Genomic DNA, 17,343 nt, shown 5'->3' with positions numbered 1-17,343 from the left:
AATGCAGACTTTTTCAGGCAATTATAAAATAAATTTTCAGATCATTCTGTGAATGTTAATTGGCTGAAAGTAGATAACTAACACAACTTTAACTAGGGCAAAGTGCTCGTATATCAATCGCAGTAGCAATTAGGGACAGCTTAGGTCCAATGTATGTCATCTCTTCTCGTTGCATTGTAAGACCAATATGTTATAAAAGTCAAAGTTCATTTTAAGCAAATGGGGAACAAAGACAGGACTCCCTTGAGATAATAGCTTTTTGTTTTCTTTGTTTATTCACTCTACTCCTCATATGCAATCCTTCAGTTTACTGTGGCAATGGGAGGAATTATAACAACATACACTAATAACCAGCCCTGGGCCCCTACAACATGGAAGTCAGCTTGGTTCCTTCCTGCTTACAGTATGATATATTGTTTACATAAACATTGCAAGTGTCCGTTAGATTTTATTCTCGGTGAGGTACTCAACTGAAATTTGCCCCTTCAAACCACAACCTTCTGGTTTTAAGAGAACTTGATGCTTCCATAGAACAATCAGCAACGGACCTAGAGTTAAAATAGGGATACAAACCACAGTGCAATGTGCCTCCATCAGGAAGCCCTTTTCTTTAAAAAATTGGCCTGAACATGGATTTTGGAACATCTGTCCTTTGTTTTGCTAAACTGAAACTCTCCTCATTCACATTAAATTATAAAATTGGCACAAACAAAACCACACAGAACATTCAACGATTCTCCATTTCAGCCATCTGATTCTTTCTACAGAAACTAAACTCATTTTCAATAAATATCTACATAATATATTGACTGCGACTTAGGTACTGTAATGTCACCACATTCAATGTGAGAGACATACTTTTTGCTATGTTTTCAGTAAATCGTTACATATAGTCTGTGTTATATGCAATGTCTAATAGATACTGCAATTTGGATATTCCAATATATATATATATATATATATATATATATATATATATATATATATATATATATATATATATATATATATATATATATTAGGTCATTAAGGCTTTGGTCAACACATCTGCCAAATCCAGAAATAAAAAAAAACATAAGTTTTTATTACACTGATTGAAACTGAATTTTCTAATTACATAATATTAATTCAATATTAACACAAATTGATATGTTATACACCTAGAGACAATGATATTTTTTAGTACTATATAAATTTTAGATAAACCAAAAGTAAGTAAATGCTAAAAACAACTGACTTTAGAAATAATTCTTCATTATTATAATGTATTATTTCCTTAAGTACTTTCTTCTAGAAAAGAGAGCGTTCCACTACAAACTACAACAACTATCACCCGTCATGCAGAGTTTTAAAACCTTACTGTGTCCCATGCATGAACATGCGCAAGGCACCTCAAATAGCCACAGAGAGAGAGACAGAGGTGTGGAGACCGAGCAAGAGCTGAGAAAATTAATTACTTAATTAACACAGCAAATATAGTAAGTGTGCGTGCGGACAATGTGGAACACATCAAATCAGCCTAGCCTTCAGACAGTTTGAAAGGTGTGGAAAGTTGCTGTGCCGGAAAGAAGTAGAAATTCTCTTTTTATCTAATGTAGCACCAGAGTCAACTTCATGTGCACGGAAAGGAATTTCGAGACTTGTTTTCTTTGCGAGTAACAAAAGTGGATCTTGTATGCAAAATAAAAGGGGTGAAAGTAAAAATATTTATAGTATGATTGTGCTGAATAAACAATTTTATAAGGATTTTTTTCCCTAATGAATTAGAATTAATAAGTTGAATAAGTTCTCTTCCTTGTTAATGACTGAATTAATAACTAATATTTATACTCTTTAAGGAATAATTTGTTTGAGTTGTTCCTGTTTTGTGCGAAGTGAAGTTAGAATATTTTTACAAATATGTCAGTTCTTAATTAATGATCTAGATCAGGGGTTTCCAACTGGCGGCCCGCGGGCCGCATGCGGCCCCCGATGCCTTTTTCTGCGGCCCGCGAAGCCAGTTTGCAAAATACATTAATTTTATTTATTTTTATTAAAATACGTTCTTGTTTTACTGAAGGAACGGATGCTCTGTGAAGAAAGACAATGACACAGATAGAATTGATTTTGCAGTCAATAATGATAATCAGAAGAATCTAAAGTGACGTAACTTTCTCTTCACACCATGCATTCCATCCCTTCGCTACGTGGAATGAACTCGTCTGCTTCCGCGAAGGCTTCACTCTTTGTGTTCAGAAACAAACTCCAGAGCGGCGCCATAGAAATCTGTTTTACTACGCACGAAGTACGAAGAGATTTCCAGTGTTACAACTCGGATTGTACTGTGACTGATTGTTAAAGTTTGTGCAAATATCGAAATGAGCAATATCTCCAAAAAACGTAAGATTGAAAATTAAAATAGCTTCTCTCCAACTTGAATTGCGTGATTTGCAAGGCGATGTGTTCCTTCAAACTAGGCAAGAAAAGGGGCCAGAGTTTTTCAAATACCTTTCAAAGGAACGCTTTCCAAACCTTCGTAGTTTTGGGCAAAGAATGACATCGATGTTTGGCAGCACATACACGTGTGAAAGTATTTTTTCTTCTGTGAAGTTCATCAAGAAGCAGACTGGCAGATTCCTCACTGCTTCACCCTCTGAGACTTTCAAATACAGAAATTCAAATACAACTTTAATAAAAGAAGCAGATCGGGCTCAATTTTCACATTGAACTCTTACTATGAAGGATTCTTATTTGTATGGGGTGAATTTCATTTCTTTCAATTCATCAATAAGTATTGGGTTTTTGTGAAATAAATTGTAATTATACACTTTTGATTTGTAATTCCATTGTTTTATTGCCTCATTTTCGAAATTTAGGTCATGCGAAAGTACTACATTTTCAGTTCAGTACTTACAATTTTTGTAATTTTTAATCCCCCCCCCCCAAAAAAAAATGCGGCCCGCCTATCAACTGCTGGATATAATTTTGGCCCTCGGACCTTTTGAAGTTGGAAACCACTGATCTAGATACTTTATGTTTTATAAATAAGTTAAAGATATAACACTGACTGTTTTACGAGTGTAATAAATATATGTTTGAAGCATGGGTTATTTTGTTTTTCTATCTCTCTAGGTTAATTGCAATGATGAGGATAAATTATGATAAAATAGTTAAAGGAATGCCCTACCCAGAATTCGAACCTAGAATTCCTTACTTTATAGCACCTTAAGCTAACCATTCTGCCATGTAGGTTTGTTATGTTGGTTGGCATGTGTGTGTATATACACAGAGCATTCCGTGACATTCGCTATGGGACTCGGCGGCAAGCGGTCCAGCGTCAGCAATTGTCTTTCCCGGTGAACGGGTCCACGACAGTCGCATGCTACAGTCTGTTTTTTTTTCGCTGTCCCTGCCTTCGCTCTCTTTCCCTTTCTGTTGACGTTGCAGACTGACGCCAGTATAATCCTCCCTCGGAAGTTGTGTTGTGTCGTGTCCGTGTGTTGAAGATTGTGGCTTAATATGGCACCACAAAAGTTTACATTGCAGCAAAGGATTCATCTTGTCGAGTGTTACTTCGGAAAGAGGAATTGTGGAGAAGTGCGACGACGTTTTGCTACGAAATTTCCTGGTGTTCCCGTTCCACATAGGACCACTATATTACACCTCTTAAAAAAGATTAGAGTAACAGGGTCAGTTCTGAATAAAAGTGGAAAGAAAAACCCACGTGTACTTACTGAGGAAAAACTCGATGAGATAGAACAAAGGTTAGAACAGTCTCCTCGGAAATCTATCCGCCACCTCTCGCAAGAAACGGATGTATCAAAAACCACAGCATTTAGAGCCGCTAGAAGTCTTAAATTTAAGATTTTTATTTATGGGGAAATCTAAAATATAAAGTATACAAAGACAATCTGCACACCAACCATGAGTTAAAAAAGAATATTGTACGAGAAATCGGGAGAATTACAGTAGACGAACTTGCACGTGTAAATGCAAATTTCCTTCGGAGATGCCAGGAATGTATTGCAGCAGAGGAACATCATTTTCAACACCTTCTGTAGTCAATGTTAGTACACAATATGAAAACTGTAATTTTAATAGCCGACTCTAGCGACTGTCGTGGACCCCGTTCACCAGGAAAGACAAGTGTTGCTTGCTGGGCCGCTTGCCACCGAGTCTTGTAGCAAATGTATATTAACAATATTTTCCTTCATTTGTACAATAGTATCATTATATAAATATGTGTTCTATAATAAAATAAACTTGATGGTGCAATGGCCCTTTAAGGCCCAAGGCCTGACAAGTGACATTTTCATTGGGTGACACATCATCACTTTCAGTCCATTGCTTCATTATTATATGAATGTGCATGATTTAAACAAGTTTAAGTAAATGGCATTACTATTATTTACCTAATAGTTAGAAGTGAAGTATAGTAGTATTATTTACATTAAAGCAATATATGATCAATTTATGCCCTGTATTCAACACCTTTGTTGTTACCTTTAAAGGAGAGAAATAGAAGTACACGCATCTAGGATTCTTTACGTCACTTGAGTTAAGTGTTTTATTGTAGAAATAGCCACATATATTTTTTTATTAATATAAAATGAATGTTAAATAGAGCTAGAACATGTGAAAGGTTCTTACCACATCGACATTATGGAATTTTGATAATAAAATTTAATTTACAACTTTTCTCTCTGACCCTATATGGCATTAGAAAAAACATTTTAATATGCTGAGAAAGTATAATTAAAAAGAAAATAAATGAAGATGGTAGAAAGACAGTTTAGAGTGAAAGATTAGTGATTTAGAAAAACAAATCTGGCATTAAATGGAAATAACAGTGGAAGAGAAGCTGTTAAATCTTGCGTGTGACAAGCATTAAAATACATAATTTCATTAATTACATTGCATTAATAATGATTCCACTGTACCAGTTCTTTTAAAACTAATTGTATTATGTTCAAGAGCTGTGTTTGATTATCATTGGTAGATATGAACAAAATATATATGTACATAAATCAAGTTTTGTGCAAGTGACATTAATTACATCATATTTATTATTTTTATTGAATGTATAATATTAATGCTGTATTTACTTTAGTATATACATATGAAAGGCACTTATATTAGACAATATAATGTTATGGATATTACACATTTGTGCTGCGTGAAATATAAAGATAGTAATTCTACAGAGAATTATATTTAGAATTAAAATTTAAGACAGATAAGACAAACATGTTTATGCTATTTACGTAAATTGAGAAAAAAAAGTTTGTTAAAATAGTAAAAGCATCTCACTTAGAATAGTGACATAAAAATGGAAAATACTTTTAACGACATTAGAACACAACAGACTTTTACAAATGTATCAGAAACGATGGCAGTAATTTATATTTATTTAAAGATAGTATCTATAAATCGGGTATTGGAAACTATAAAATTGCAAGTGTCAGATAAAGATCTGGCTGTCTGATGTTGGGTTGATTTGAATTGTTCCACCAAATACGAGAGCATGTTAAAAAAGCAATGTCATCTTGAATTTCCCTCCTTAAGCATTGTTCATCATAGTTTCCAATTTGTGTTTTTCAAAGCTGCGTTTGTCTCTGTGAAATGTGATTTGTATGCATTGGTACATGACCATAAAAGTATGTCTGAACCTGATTTATACAATAATAGTAATAAAAAAAGTTGTTACTGACTGCTATCTTCAATTTTACTAAGAAGAAAGTTACTTCAAAATTTCTAGAAAAAGAGGGTCAGTTTTAACAGTATGTACAATTTTCCAATAGTTTAACAAACTAAACGTAATGTTTCCCTTTGTGCACTTTTGGGTGCTTATATTCTATCACAAGAAAGCTTTGAATATCCTTTGCATAGCATAATTATCAAATTTCCAAATGAATTTTCTTTAAAGATTAATGTGTCTCGTACATACACATGATGGGTAGATGAAACAATGGACAGGAAAAACTAAAATAAAAGTACATTTAACATGTTGGATTATTACTATTGCCCCCACCCTCCTTTTGGTTAGCAGTCAGAATAACCACACAAAGTTCTTAAGAAATATCTTCACAAAGTATCGTTTATAATACTCAGTGTGACAGATTTTTTATTTCTGCTATGTATAAATAATAATTGTTAGTAACAAAAGATTGTTTTACTTCAACAAGTTGGCTTGGTAGAAAAGCATGTTAAGTGATCACCTGTCGATCTTGCCATCAAAATTCCTGGGTTCAACTTCCAGCTTCGGTATGGATGTTCTTTGTACACATACCATCATCAAGTTCATCTAATCATCACTCATCATCATGATTTGCCAAAGAATGGCAAAAAAGCAATGCTAAATAAAAAGTACAAATACAAAATAAGTTGTTAAATAAATTTTTGTGCAGAACTTTTGTCCACAAGTAATTTGTACCGAAATTTTAATTAAAACTTCAAACATGTTAGCACTCAGTGATATACCCAGGGAAGGAAAAAATAACTTTAGATACATGAAAAGATAGTAAATTGTATCACTGCATACCAAAAAAGAAGAAGAAACCTTAATCCCTATCAAAAATCTGACCCCCATGGTGCACGCAACAAGCCTGCAGAATTTTTTGTTGGGTGATGCTGCACTCTATGTCAACTTTTATCATTTCTGTTTTCTGGTGTTTGAGAACCGAGTCTGCTCCTATAGGTTTCACCAATTGAGGGATTCAAAGCACAAGTGGCATAATCCCATTGAAGATAGTTTCGAGAAAAAGGCACATTTAAATAACTTAATACTATGCTGTTGGAGTACACACATAGTGGTGCCTCTATGAGCAAGAATTTGAAACTTACTTCTGGCACTGAAATGTTGATACTGAACAGTTCTTAGTTATACATGTAACTCTATTTCTGTGAAAAGTGGAGTAACACCCCTTGGACTCTGAACTTCTCAATAGTTCTTTGATGCCGGATCAATGCTGAAATTTTGGAGTTCCCACTGAGGATCAAACCTGGAACCTTTTACATCAAAGTTGAGATCACAGTCCATTCGGGTAGGTGGGAGGTCTTCACCTCACCCACTAGATCATAAGTCCTATCCCCACTTACAAAAATTCTAGATATTCTCGTATCAGAATTTCGTGTAAATGATATGAACTGTCATATGAGTCAAGGGTGAACTAAATGATATCTAAAAATGCAAAACTTTCTGTCTGACAGGAATATCAGTACCTTCATACAGTAGCTTCTGGCTCTTATGTATAGTGAAATGCAATACCCCTCTATTGAAGCTTACAAAGAGTTCTTGAGCTCGTGTTAGATTTTCTGAACAATGCTTGAAGAAGAAATCAGGCGACACTGCTCTTCTGACGAACCCTCATCAGAGTGAAATGGTGTAACAGCGTGATTATGAACATAAGCTAGGCAATAGAAGTATTACATTACAGTACTATATACAGTAGTGTCCTTTGTATGTAGATGTATTGTGTTCACATTTGGAGGCTTGGAATTTCCTAACCTACTGTGATGTTTGTAGGCTCTGGCTACAGATGGCTCTGTTCTCTCTCAGGACATGTCGCTCCGGCCTTTTTGTCTGTGGCTGGGCGAGGCGAAGGCCATTGGTGATGGGGGAAAAAGAAAGAGAGATTTAGGCCTACCGTTTCGCCTACCTTCTTCTCCCACTGCAACACGTAGGGGACGGGATGTTCCTCGGGGAATTCAACATGGCAGTTGAATACCACAGACTCACCCAAGATGGCGGTAATGTGTACCGCATCTTGGTAACTCAGACCTGAAATGATGGAAAAAGGGAAAAAAAAAAGCAACGGCATTGCTATGCCTTCATTGTGGTTAACTTGAGACAAGTGTAATAAACAAAAAGAAACCTAATTTAATTTCACGTAAGACAAACACCATAAATAAATAAACGAAACATGCATCAATAAATAAACTATGTCAATTGTAATACATAATGAACAAACTACAACTAGATAACTAAAGTCACCAAGGAATGCATATTGTTGTTTCAATACTCTTTCAGTTGTTTGCATCATTGAAACCCTGCATCAAATTCATGGGAAAGAAACTGTATAGATCATAAGACAAGACAGAACAAAGTTAGTCAATACAACATTTCTTTTAAAAATGTTCAGGAAGTCACATTAATAATTCAATATGATTTACTGTGGATTAATAGAAATCACAATGCTCATAATAAGAGTACATGAACATACCAGCAATGAAACAAAGTGCATTAACACATTTATCAAAGGTATAGAATCTATAATTTTCATATAGAAGGAAATCAAACTGCAATGGTCCATACTTGTAAATGTATGGTATTATTCATATATTCCCTCAACAATGTTAACACATGAAACCCCTTAGTAATAAAACTATCATAACAACAATCAAAAGACTCTGAACTATATGATTAAAAAGGAACATTTTAGGAAATAGCAATGCTACTTAGTGCTTATTTGTAATAATACAATCATTAGGAGCCTCGATCAGGTTGACCAAGGGGATTCATTACTCATGATTTAAAATATATATTCAACTTCAATTTACCAGGGACTTACAAACCACTTTGAAAGTAGATGGGTAGAGGAGTACATCAATGTAAATTAGACACAGTTATAAACATTAACATGGAAATAATCAGATAATGTCAATTCTTAGAAAGTTCCCATGTTATTACTTAAAGGATTTCAGATTTGAAGAATACTGAATCTTCAATCTGTTTGAGAAACCTTGACAAACTTGAAAACATGGTCACCTGCAGCATTTTCCCAGGAGATCAATGAAATGGAATTAATCCCCTGGAAAATGTGTGAAATATATTTTGGGCTAACATTCATTTGACAGGAGGCCTATTGCTCTACCCTTTCCTATGTTGCTATAAGAAGTCAGATTAAGATTTTTTTTAAAATGTGATAATTATAAGTAACTTCTCTGTACACTATATTTCGAAATTACTTATCATAAATTTGGCAGGATGCTATGTTACCTGCAACAAACAAACAAAAAAAAAACAACAAACAAAAGGAAAGTTGTACAATTTCTGGAATATCATCCATATGTTTCTGTTGGACCATAATTGCATAGAAAGGTATGGTCAATATTTTCTCATTTATTATGTATCTGACAATATTTTTACAAAATCCGAGTCAAAGGGGAAATACAAGCAACTTATGTGTAGGAATGCAAGTGACTTAAGATATATGGGTAGAAAGAAATGAAAAAAAAAAAAAAAACAACCTTTGGACAGGGTGTTATTTAACTCTACAAAACATGCTTCCTGTTATTTCCACCCATCTTCATGATTTGAATCAATCCAAGTTACTTAATTTCTTTTCTTTTTTCACATCACACTACCCTATTAGTGGTAAATTTTATTTTTTAGTTAGGTGATTCCTTTCTTCTTCCTATATATTCTAGTAATGCTGCTTTTCACAGATTTTAGTGAACCTGTTTTCCAATCATGTAATGTCATCCCAAATTTGGTAACAGTTCGTTAAATCGGAGACACATTTCTTCATTTTTACAGAAGAAACTACTTACGGAAATGAGTTTCTCTAAGGTTTCAAACGTTCGTCGAGGTATTTTCTTTCATCGTGGAATCTATTTCACCTGGAAATCATGTATTTTTCAAGAGAAATATCTCACCAATGCACAAGTGCCATTGCTTTCACCACGTGAACCAGATGCTGCATACATTTGATGACGTAACCATCAGTGTTTCCAACCTTTTTTTTTTTTTTTTTTTTAGCTATGCTTGCCTAACCTAACCTTATCAGAATGGTTCATGGAGCTACCCGTGCATAATGTACAATTTGCACACATGACGAACAAGATAGTAGGTATTTTTCGGTGAAGAAGGTTGGAAACACTGCATACCTACTTCGCTAGTCAACCTCTGCCCGCCATATTGTGTGTTAAGGAAGCGAAAAAAGGAATAACAAAAACTACTCTCTATGTGAAAAATTGTGTTTGTTTTCATGTAAAATGCATAATGGCACCTTGAACTATGCTCCGCGATACACATTTAGTAAGTACGAACCATGCAAAACACAAAATATCCGATTTTAATGTGTCTCCGATATAACGAACTGTTACCCCAAATTTAAAATACAAATGTGTTATTTCCCATATGTGATTTAAGAAAACACTTGAAATGTGGTTTCAATATCCATAACAAATTATTGGAATCAAGCAAGAGTTTTACAATTTATGAACACAGAATCATGCATCTTAAAAATAATAGACTACTGATACACTAGATCCTTAGAAAATGAAGTTGCAAGCTATCTACTTTTCTGAAAATTTCTGAAATGCCATTGACAAATTGATTCATTGGGTTATATTGTAGAATATCATAGTTCATGTGAGCTTACATATTGAATAATGTAACGTAATTTCTTCAAGCAGAAACTGGCAAGCATTTTCTACATGCTTAACTGCGTTTCAATTAGTACAACTCCCACTTACTCAACTTACAGCTAAAGTTTATATCGTCTCTGAAAAAAATCTTCAACTGCAAAAATGCCAAAAAAATCACTTATCGTCATGTATTATGAAACTGCACACAAACAGAAATATCTAATATACTTTATTTAAATTTTTACTTCCTATTGGAGTTCAAACTAAATACTGGGTAAGTTTCCTGTAATTAAACTATGGCATACAAAATATTTAAGATTATTATTTCCAAAGCTTGATTTTTTTGGAGTGGGCTAGCCTGTGTAAAACCAGATTGCACAGAAATGTGGAAACACACGTGAAAATGCAGCTGGAATAATAATGTTTCATGATTTTTCTTGTGCATTTAACTAAAAATATATTTGCACTTTGCATGGTTCTTAACCTTGAATATTTAAATACAGAATATGATGCAGGACTATGTTACAAACTCATTCTAAACAATTAAAACTATTCAAATACAAATAAGGTACAAATATATCTGAAGCCTGTTATGGTAACAACTGTACAGTAGGAGTGTTGTGGTGAAGTGCAGAAAATGGAAAATGTTTAAACAGTTAGAAATGTGACACACAGAAAACACAGACTGAATACTGTGTATTCAGTTGAAAGTGTTTATTGTGAAGAAACAGATGGACAACTGCAAATAATGCATTACAAAAATTGAGGTACACAAACATAATGCGTAAGTTTGTGAAATAAGGTAGAAAGATGACAGGAAGCATGAATCTCTGAAAGCAACTTCCACACGTATTTTTTGTATGACTACATAATGCGATAATAAAAGTGTTTGCAAAATCAAATGTATACAAAACTGTATGTGTGTGTGTGTGTGTGTGTGTGTTGTGTGTGTGTGTATATATATATATATATATATATATATATATATATATATATATATATATATGACAATAATGAAGAAAACTCCTGTACATAAATTGACAAATGTATAAGTACAGGGACAAAATCATGAGAATCCAATGGAAAGATTATTGCAAATCTTGATCTACTACACAACTTTCATTTTGGTTACTGTAGACATTCTATTGCACATTTAACATTCTTCTATTTCTTGGTTTTTGTCTTTTAAATTTTACAAAATGCATTTTTCTATGCCAGCAGCTCATGTGCTTTGTCTATTGCTCAAAATGGAACTAGGAAATATAAAATATTTAGATATTGGACCATCCAAATTTAACAACTGCTAACTTTGTAAAATTGTGAAATTGTCTTCACAGGTTAGATGGAAACTTAGCAAACATTTCAAAGTTAAAATGTTAACCTCAATTTTCGAGAATGTATATATGGTTAATATGTGTATTATTCATTGAAGAATGCATCTTACAACTGTATAAAACATATGAGTTGGCCTATTTGTAGAACACACAGACAACTTGTCTGAGAAGAATAAATATCATATATCGTATCAAGTTGTCACAGATGGTGAGCAGGAGCGGTTGAAAATTTTCAGACTTAAGAGATTGCTCAAGTTTGGATATCAAGTATGGGGTGAATCACCTCTCTAGACTTCTCAGGAGGATGTGATCACTTAATCATCAGTGTCAAAGAGCAGCAACCTCCTTTGGTATACGTCGAAGGCAATTTCATTTGTTAACTGACTATTCATTCTAGTTTTATGCCCTTGGTGGGTAATCGTCAAATGGGGGAGAATTCCACATGATCTCTTGTTAAGACAATCATCCCCTCCTCAGCTAGGGTGGGTTATTAGGTGAGGCAGACTGATTCTGGATTGGTCGTGGCCCACCATGACACTGGAATTGATTTTGACACTATTTTTCGGCTGAAGAAATCACTGCACAACTATGCAGACATTTCATTTTTTGAAAATCGCATATCCCATGTATGTAACAGTCTCGGATGAATTTCTGAGTTAACCAAAATTTCTACAACGTCTGACAACTTTACAGGGCCTCTGACCCTTTGGGTTGCAGGAGTGGTTGCCTCACCACTGCATTCTCGTAACTTTCGTCAGTAAATCCAAATAAGGGCAAGAAGCAGTGAAGGTTATTGGGAGGATATTTTGTGTGTACTTTTTGCATCAACATTACACATGATTGAATTAAATTGGTAATTTAAGTCCACTTTATGCACAGTAAGACTAATTGGGACTGGACCTACAGTTTTAAAGTGGGATCTGAACCACTATGTGCCTCCACCAGGTATCAAACCCAGGACCCCTTGTTTAGAAGGAAACGACGCTACCACTGCACTGCGCCATCGGGGAGGCCATAACATTAACATGAAAAGCACGTGTAAGTCCATAATTTTTTATCAACTCAATTTGTTGTTTATCGAATTGTTGGGATGGGTAAACAAGGTGGCAGGGGAATTTTTAGGTGGAGGACCAGAAACACACCCCTTCCAACCCTTCGGCACCAAACACTACACTAAATTGGTGAGATTGCATAAAGTTTTAACTCTCTACGCACTGGCGTACGCAGAGGGGGTTGATGGGGCTATAGCCCTATCCGAAATTGTGAGAAAATCAACATTTTCAAATAAAAGCAGTGAAGAACTCGGGGGGGGGGGGGACAGAGTGGTAAATGTATACCTCTCTTAAAATGACCACGATTGCCACTTTTGGCAACACTTTACTATACCGGAGACGGATTTCTTCAAATTTACAGAAAGTACTTACGCAAATCATTTTCTGTAGCGTTGTTGATGTTCGGGAATGTAGTTTTGATCCATTTTAATGCGAATGCATGTGGTTTTCTACGAAAATCTATTTCCGACGTGCTATTGCTGCTCCTGCCATTTGCTTTCTGCACGAGAGCACAATACGTGCTATTGCTGCTGCTACAACATGATGTGTCGAGGATGCATCGTGAAGTTGTTGCCGGGTGTGGAAGATGCCGTGGAATTTGTAATTCCGATGTCCGTATATGCTAAATTGAACGAAAGGAGTGCTAATGGAACCTAACCTAACAGGCCTAACCTAACCTCATAGGCATACCTCGTCCTCGTGATGGTTCGTGGGGCTATCGTATGTAAGAAATAGACATTATTTTCGTTAGAAATCCATTATTTCACCTAAAGAAATGTTCTGCAACGCAGAATAGTACGTTATCAATGTAAAAAATTGCGAAATAAATCATTGATAGGTGTCTCCGGTATAGTAAAGTAGTACCCCACTTTTGAGAGTGGAAAGTTCTAAAAATACGAAATATCATACTATGTATGCCGCTATATACCAGGTGGTTATAATTAAAGTGACGGTGTTCAGAGTGGTACAGCACGGGCTGTAATGAGAGTAGCAGTCTGAAACTTCAAAGATATGCTAATGAAACAATGCGCTCGCGAATTATGAAAAAAAAAAAAAAAAAAAAAAATAGTTCCAATTCTCGCCACCAGGGTAAAAAATGGCGCTGTAAGCAGTCAAAACGTGGAATTTTCCGTAACTCTGACGTCAAAGTCTGTGACATTGCCTAACCATTGTGTGAGCTCCCTGGTTGTGGTTGGTGACGCTTGTTGCTTTTTCCTTTAGTAATGTTCATGTAATTCGAATAGTGAAATTGTAGCGATATTATATTACAAAGAGTATTGTTTTCTGCGATTTATAGTGTTTTTCCTGTAACTATATCAAGTTTTGACTGCTTACAGCGCCATTTTTTACCCTGGTGGCGAGAATTGGAACTATTTTTTTTTTTTGCATAATTCGCGAGCGCATTGCTTCATTAGCATATCTACGAAGTTTCAGACTGCTACTCTCATTACAGCCCGTGCTGTACCACTCTGAACACCGTCACTTTAATTATAACCACCCGATACATCCACCTGTACAATTCCAGCCCCTACCAAAAAAATAATCCTGTGTACGCCAGTATCTCTACGAAACGTATGAGTTCAACAACCTGCCCAACCACATCTGCTGAATTTGTCATTTAAATCCTCCCTATGGCACCTGGCAGTCAAATCGTCCCAAAGTTCATAAAAAAAATTAAAAAAATAAACTTCTCATTGTGCAGGCACTCTCAGTCCTTTACATAATTGGTTTTTCAATAAGGTTCATCCTTCAATTATCTCTCGCGATCCAATGAAGCAGATCCTCTGGATTTATTACAATCGATAAAATCTCTCGGTTTCTTAACTAATCATGACATCACGACGAAATTGGTAGCTTTATAACGCGCGTTCAAGCTGGTTATCGGAGTTCGATATCTCGTTTTGCTTGCAGCGGAGCAGAAGGTTTTGTAACATCATAGACCCATCCCAGCGTTCTTCCTCTTCCTCTGGTAGGCCGAGGGAAATTGAAACATCATTTTCCTCGGTCGATAATTTTTAGCTGGGAATGCTGCTTGTCGAATCACATGGAACTGGATTTCCAGTAGAAATGCCCTAGTTGGTGCTGCAGTGGCTACCTGGCTGCAAATCATGGTTGGAATGGAGTCCATTAGTGGTGACGTCACAAGCAGACGACGAGCTGGGGAAGTGAGTATCTACACAACGAGAAAACGTGTTTTCTTCGTATCCAATTCAATGCTATTTTCCTTCGGAAGGGGTAGCTTTTATTATGGGGCTGTTCATTGCCAAACTTTTCAGGTGGCGGCGCCACCCCTGTTGTGTCCCTAAATAATTTCGTTCGTCATTGGGTTGACCTAAGTTTTACATGGGAGCACGATGGGATGGCTATTCAAACGTTATTTGCAATGAAGGTAAGGATTTCTCGTGTAAATCGATAATAAAAATGGGTTTAGCTTTAGCAAAGCTTAAAGATTATGTAGTCAGTCAAAAGTTTCCGAAAATTACATTCTCCTGAACCTAAGAATTAATATATGGTTGCGAAAATGAGCTAAATATAGTACGTTTATGCACAAAGTACACTAAACTTGATGTCATTTGGGTCGTCTCTAGCTGCCATGGGTCGAAAACACAAAAATTTAAATTTTTACACTATGCTTTGCTTTTTTCTGGTTGCGAGCATGTGTAATTCAACGGAGGTAGGAATCGAAGAAACTCGCAAAATTATAAAGAAAAATGTATTAAGTGCGTAAACGCATGATATATATTATTATACACTATGTCTGGCATTATGCCCTATCCGATAATCTAATATTAACTTATGTTTTCATTGTATTGAGCAGATATTCTCCCCTCGTATTTTCGTCCACCTTTTTCTTGGTAACAACAATTTTAAAATTATAATTCTTGTAAATAAGATAGCCTTAGAGGTTGCGAGACATGAAACAGAAGAAGAAAAAAAATGTTTTTGTAATAACTAAAAAGGTAAAGTGTTCCCCTGTGCATAGCACCACGCCATGAAGGCGTATAGGGGGTGTGGGGGTAACGCCCCACACTTTCTTGATCCGGTCGAGAGTGGGGGTGATGTGATCAGCATCACGCCCCTAACCGCCTTTACCCCCCAGGTACCCATGTTATTCGACGCTGGGTGGGCGCCGGGGCCGCTTCCACCGTTAGAAAAGTTCCCGGATTTGAACCGGCCGGGGATCGAACCCGGGACCTTGAGCATGGTAGTCAGACGCGTTACCGACTGAGCCACCGCGGCCACTAAGTAATAACTATTCTTGACGATAAATGTGTGTATATAAAACGAAGGACCATATTTACTAGCTACGTGGAAAAGTATAATATCACATGAAAAAAGGTTGGTTATTAAAAACAACTATAAAAATAAAAGTTTCAGTCGCGCGGAATTATTATGCATTATTCTTTACCGGATTCTCAACAATAGATCACTTAAATTGTGAAAACTGCAGTGCAAATTTTAAGGCTTTTTGAGTTCCGATATATTTTCTGTTGTTGACGATCGTCTTTTCAAAAGTCTTACTTTTACAGCACTAATTATTCAACTATCATGTTCAGACATTTCTGAGGTTAAGATGATATTAAACTTGCAATTTAATGTAATAGTAGCACGTTCGGAATCAAATTTCCCATGTATTTAAATTGGAGAACAAATGACGATCAAAATCGTGGGGACACAACAGGGCTGCTGCCACCTACAATAGTTTGGTTTGACCAGGTCCATTGCGACAGCAGTTATGAAGCAAAATTAAGATGCGTATCGTACGTCAATGTAAAAATGAGATTTCGGAAAATACGACTATATATCACATATACCTTACACAGAATAAGGTAAAGAATAACCGGAGTAAGAAAATCATGCATTTTCATAATATTCCAGTTCCGAGCACAGCCGAAGCCGACCGAAGCTCACCCGATCTTAAGTCGGCCACGCTGCCGCTATGGATGATGGGAAACCAGCCGACTCCGGCGATTGAACCGACGGCGCCCATTGGCTGAGATTTCTTTTGAAGCATTCGCTTTACTCGATTTCCTACTCCATTTATTCTTTACATTCCCATCTGTAAGGTATATGTTATATACAGACGTATTCTCCGAAATCTCATCTTTACATTGATGTACGATGCAAATCACAATTTTGTTTCGTAACTGCTGTCACAATAATTACCCCTTCCGAAGGAAAATAGCATTGAATTGGATACGAAGAAAAGCATGTGTTTATTTGTTTAGACTCAGTCCCAGCGCGTCGTCTGCTGTAACGTCATACTACTGGACTCCATTAGTACCACAACACTTTCTTCTTCTATCTAAACTACATTGTCTGTTCTCACACTAATGACGTCACGTCAGTCAATCGGATTGCTTAAAACTGTTGTGGCAGCAATCACTACCGTAAATGGCTGCTGGACTGGTTTTGACGACTAACGTGTTCTAATTGCAACTGCCTTGTCTGCAAGATTCTGTGGAACAGCCAATCAGAGCTAAAGTTTGGTCAGGTGAAAATAATCTGAGAGTTTGGCAAGGATTCTTTTTTGCAGGCAGTATATTGAGTGTTATATTACTGATAGAATGTCTGGAACGAAATGGAGGTCATCGTAGCAATGTTAT

At 35.9% G+C, this 17,343-nt stretch overlaps 1 protein-coding gene across 11 annotated transcripts in view; it reads right to left on the bottom strand.

Annotated features, from left to right (window-relative positions):
• The window catches only part of LOC146000180 (protein turtle-like), a 327,541-nt gene that overhangs the window by 106,580 nt on the left and 203,618 nt on the right, over positions 1–17,343 (bottom strand). For 8 of the 11 annotated variants that reach the window (XM_083137521.1, XM_083137526.1, XM_083137528.1 and 5 more), the window contains one exon: positions 7,626–7,759. The exons of 1 other annotated variant lie outside the window; for it this stretch is intronic. In XM_083137521.1, the coding sequence (XP_082993647.1) occupies positions 7,626–7,759 (134 nt within the window). The remainder of the gene's footprint in view (positions 1–7,625; positions 7,760–17,343) is intronic. 2 more of the 11 variants (XM_083137525.1, XM_083137529.1) reach the window with 1 other exon arrangement.

The sequence above is a fragment of the Lepisma saccharinum genome, chromosome 16 (assembly GCF_977018435.1).
Source record: "Lepisma saccharinum chromosome 16, izLepSacc3.1, whole genome shotgun sequence".
In the NCBI taxonomy this organism is placed as follows: Eukaryota; Metazoa; Arthropoda; class Insecta; order Zygentoma; family Lepismatidae; genus Lepisma; species Lepisma saccharinum.
The sequence above is the reverse complement of the archived record's forward strand: the minus strand, read 5'-3'. Positions and strand labels throughout refer to the sequence as shown.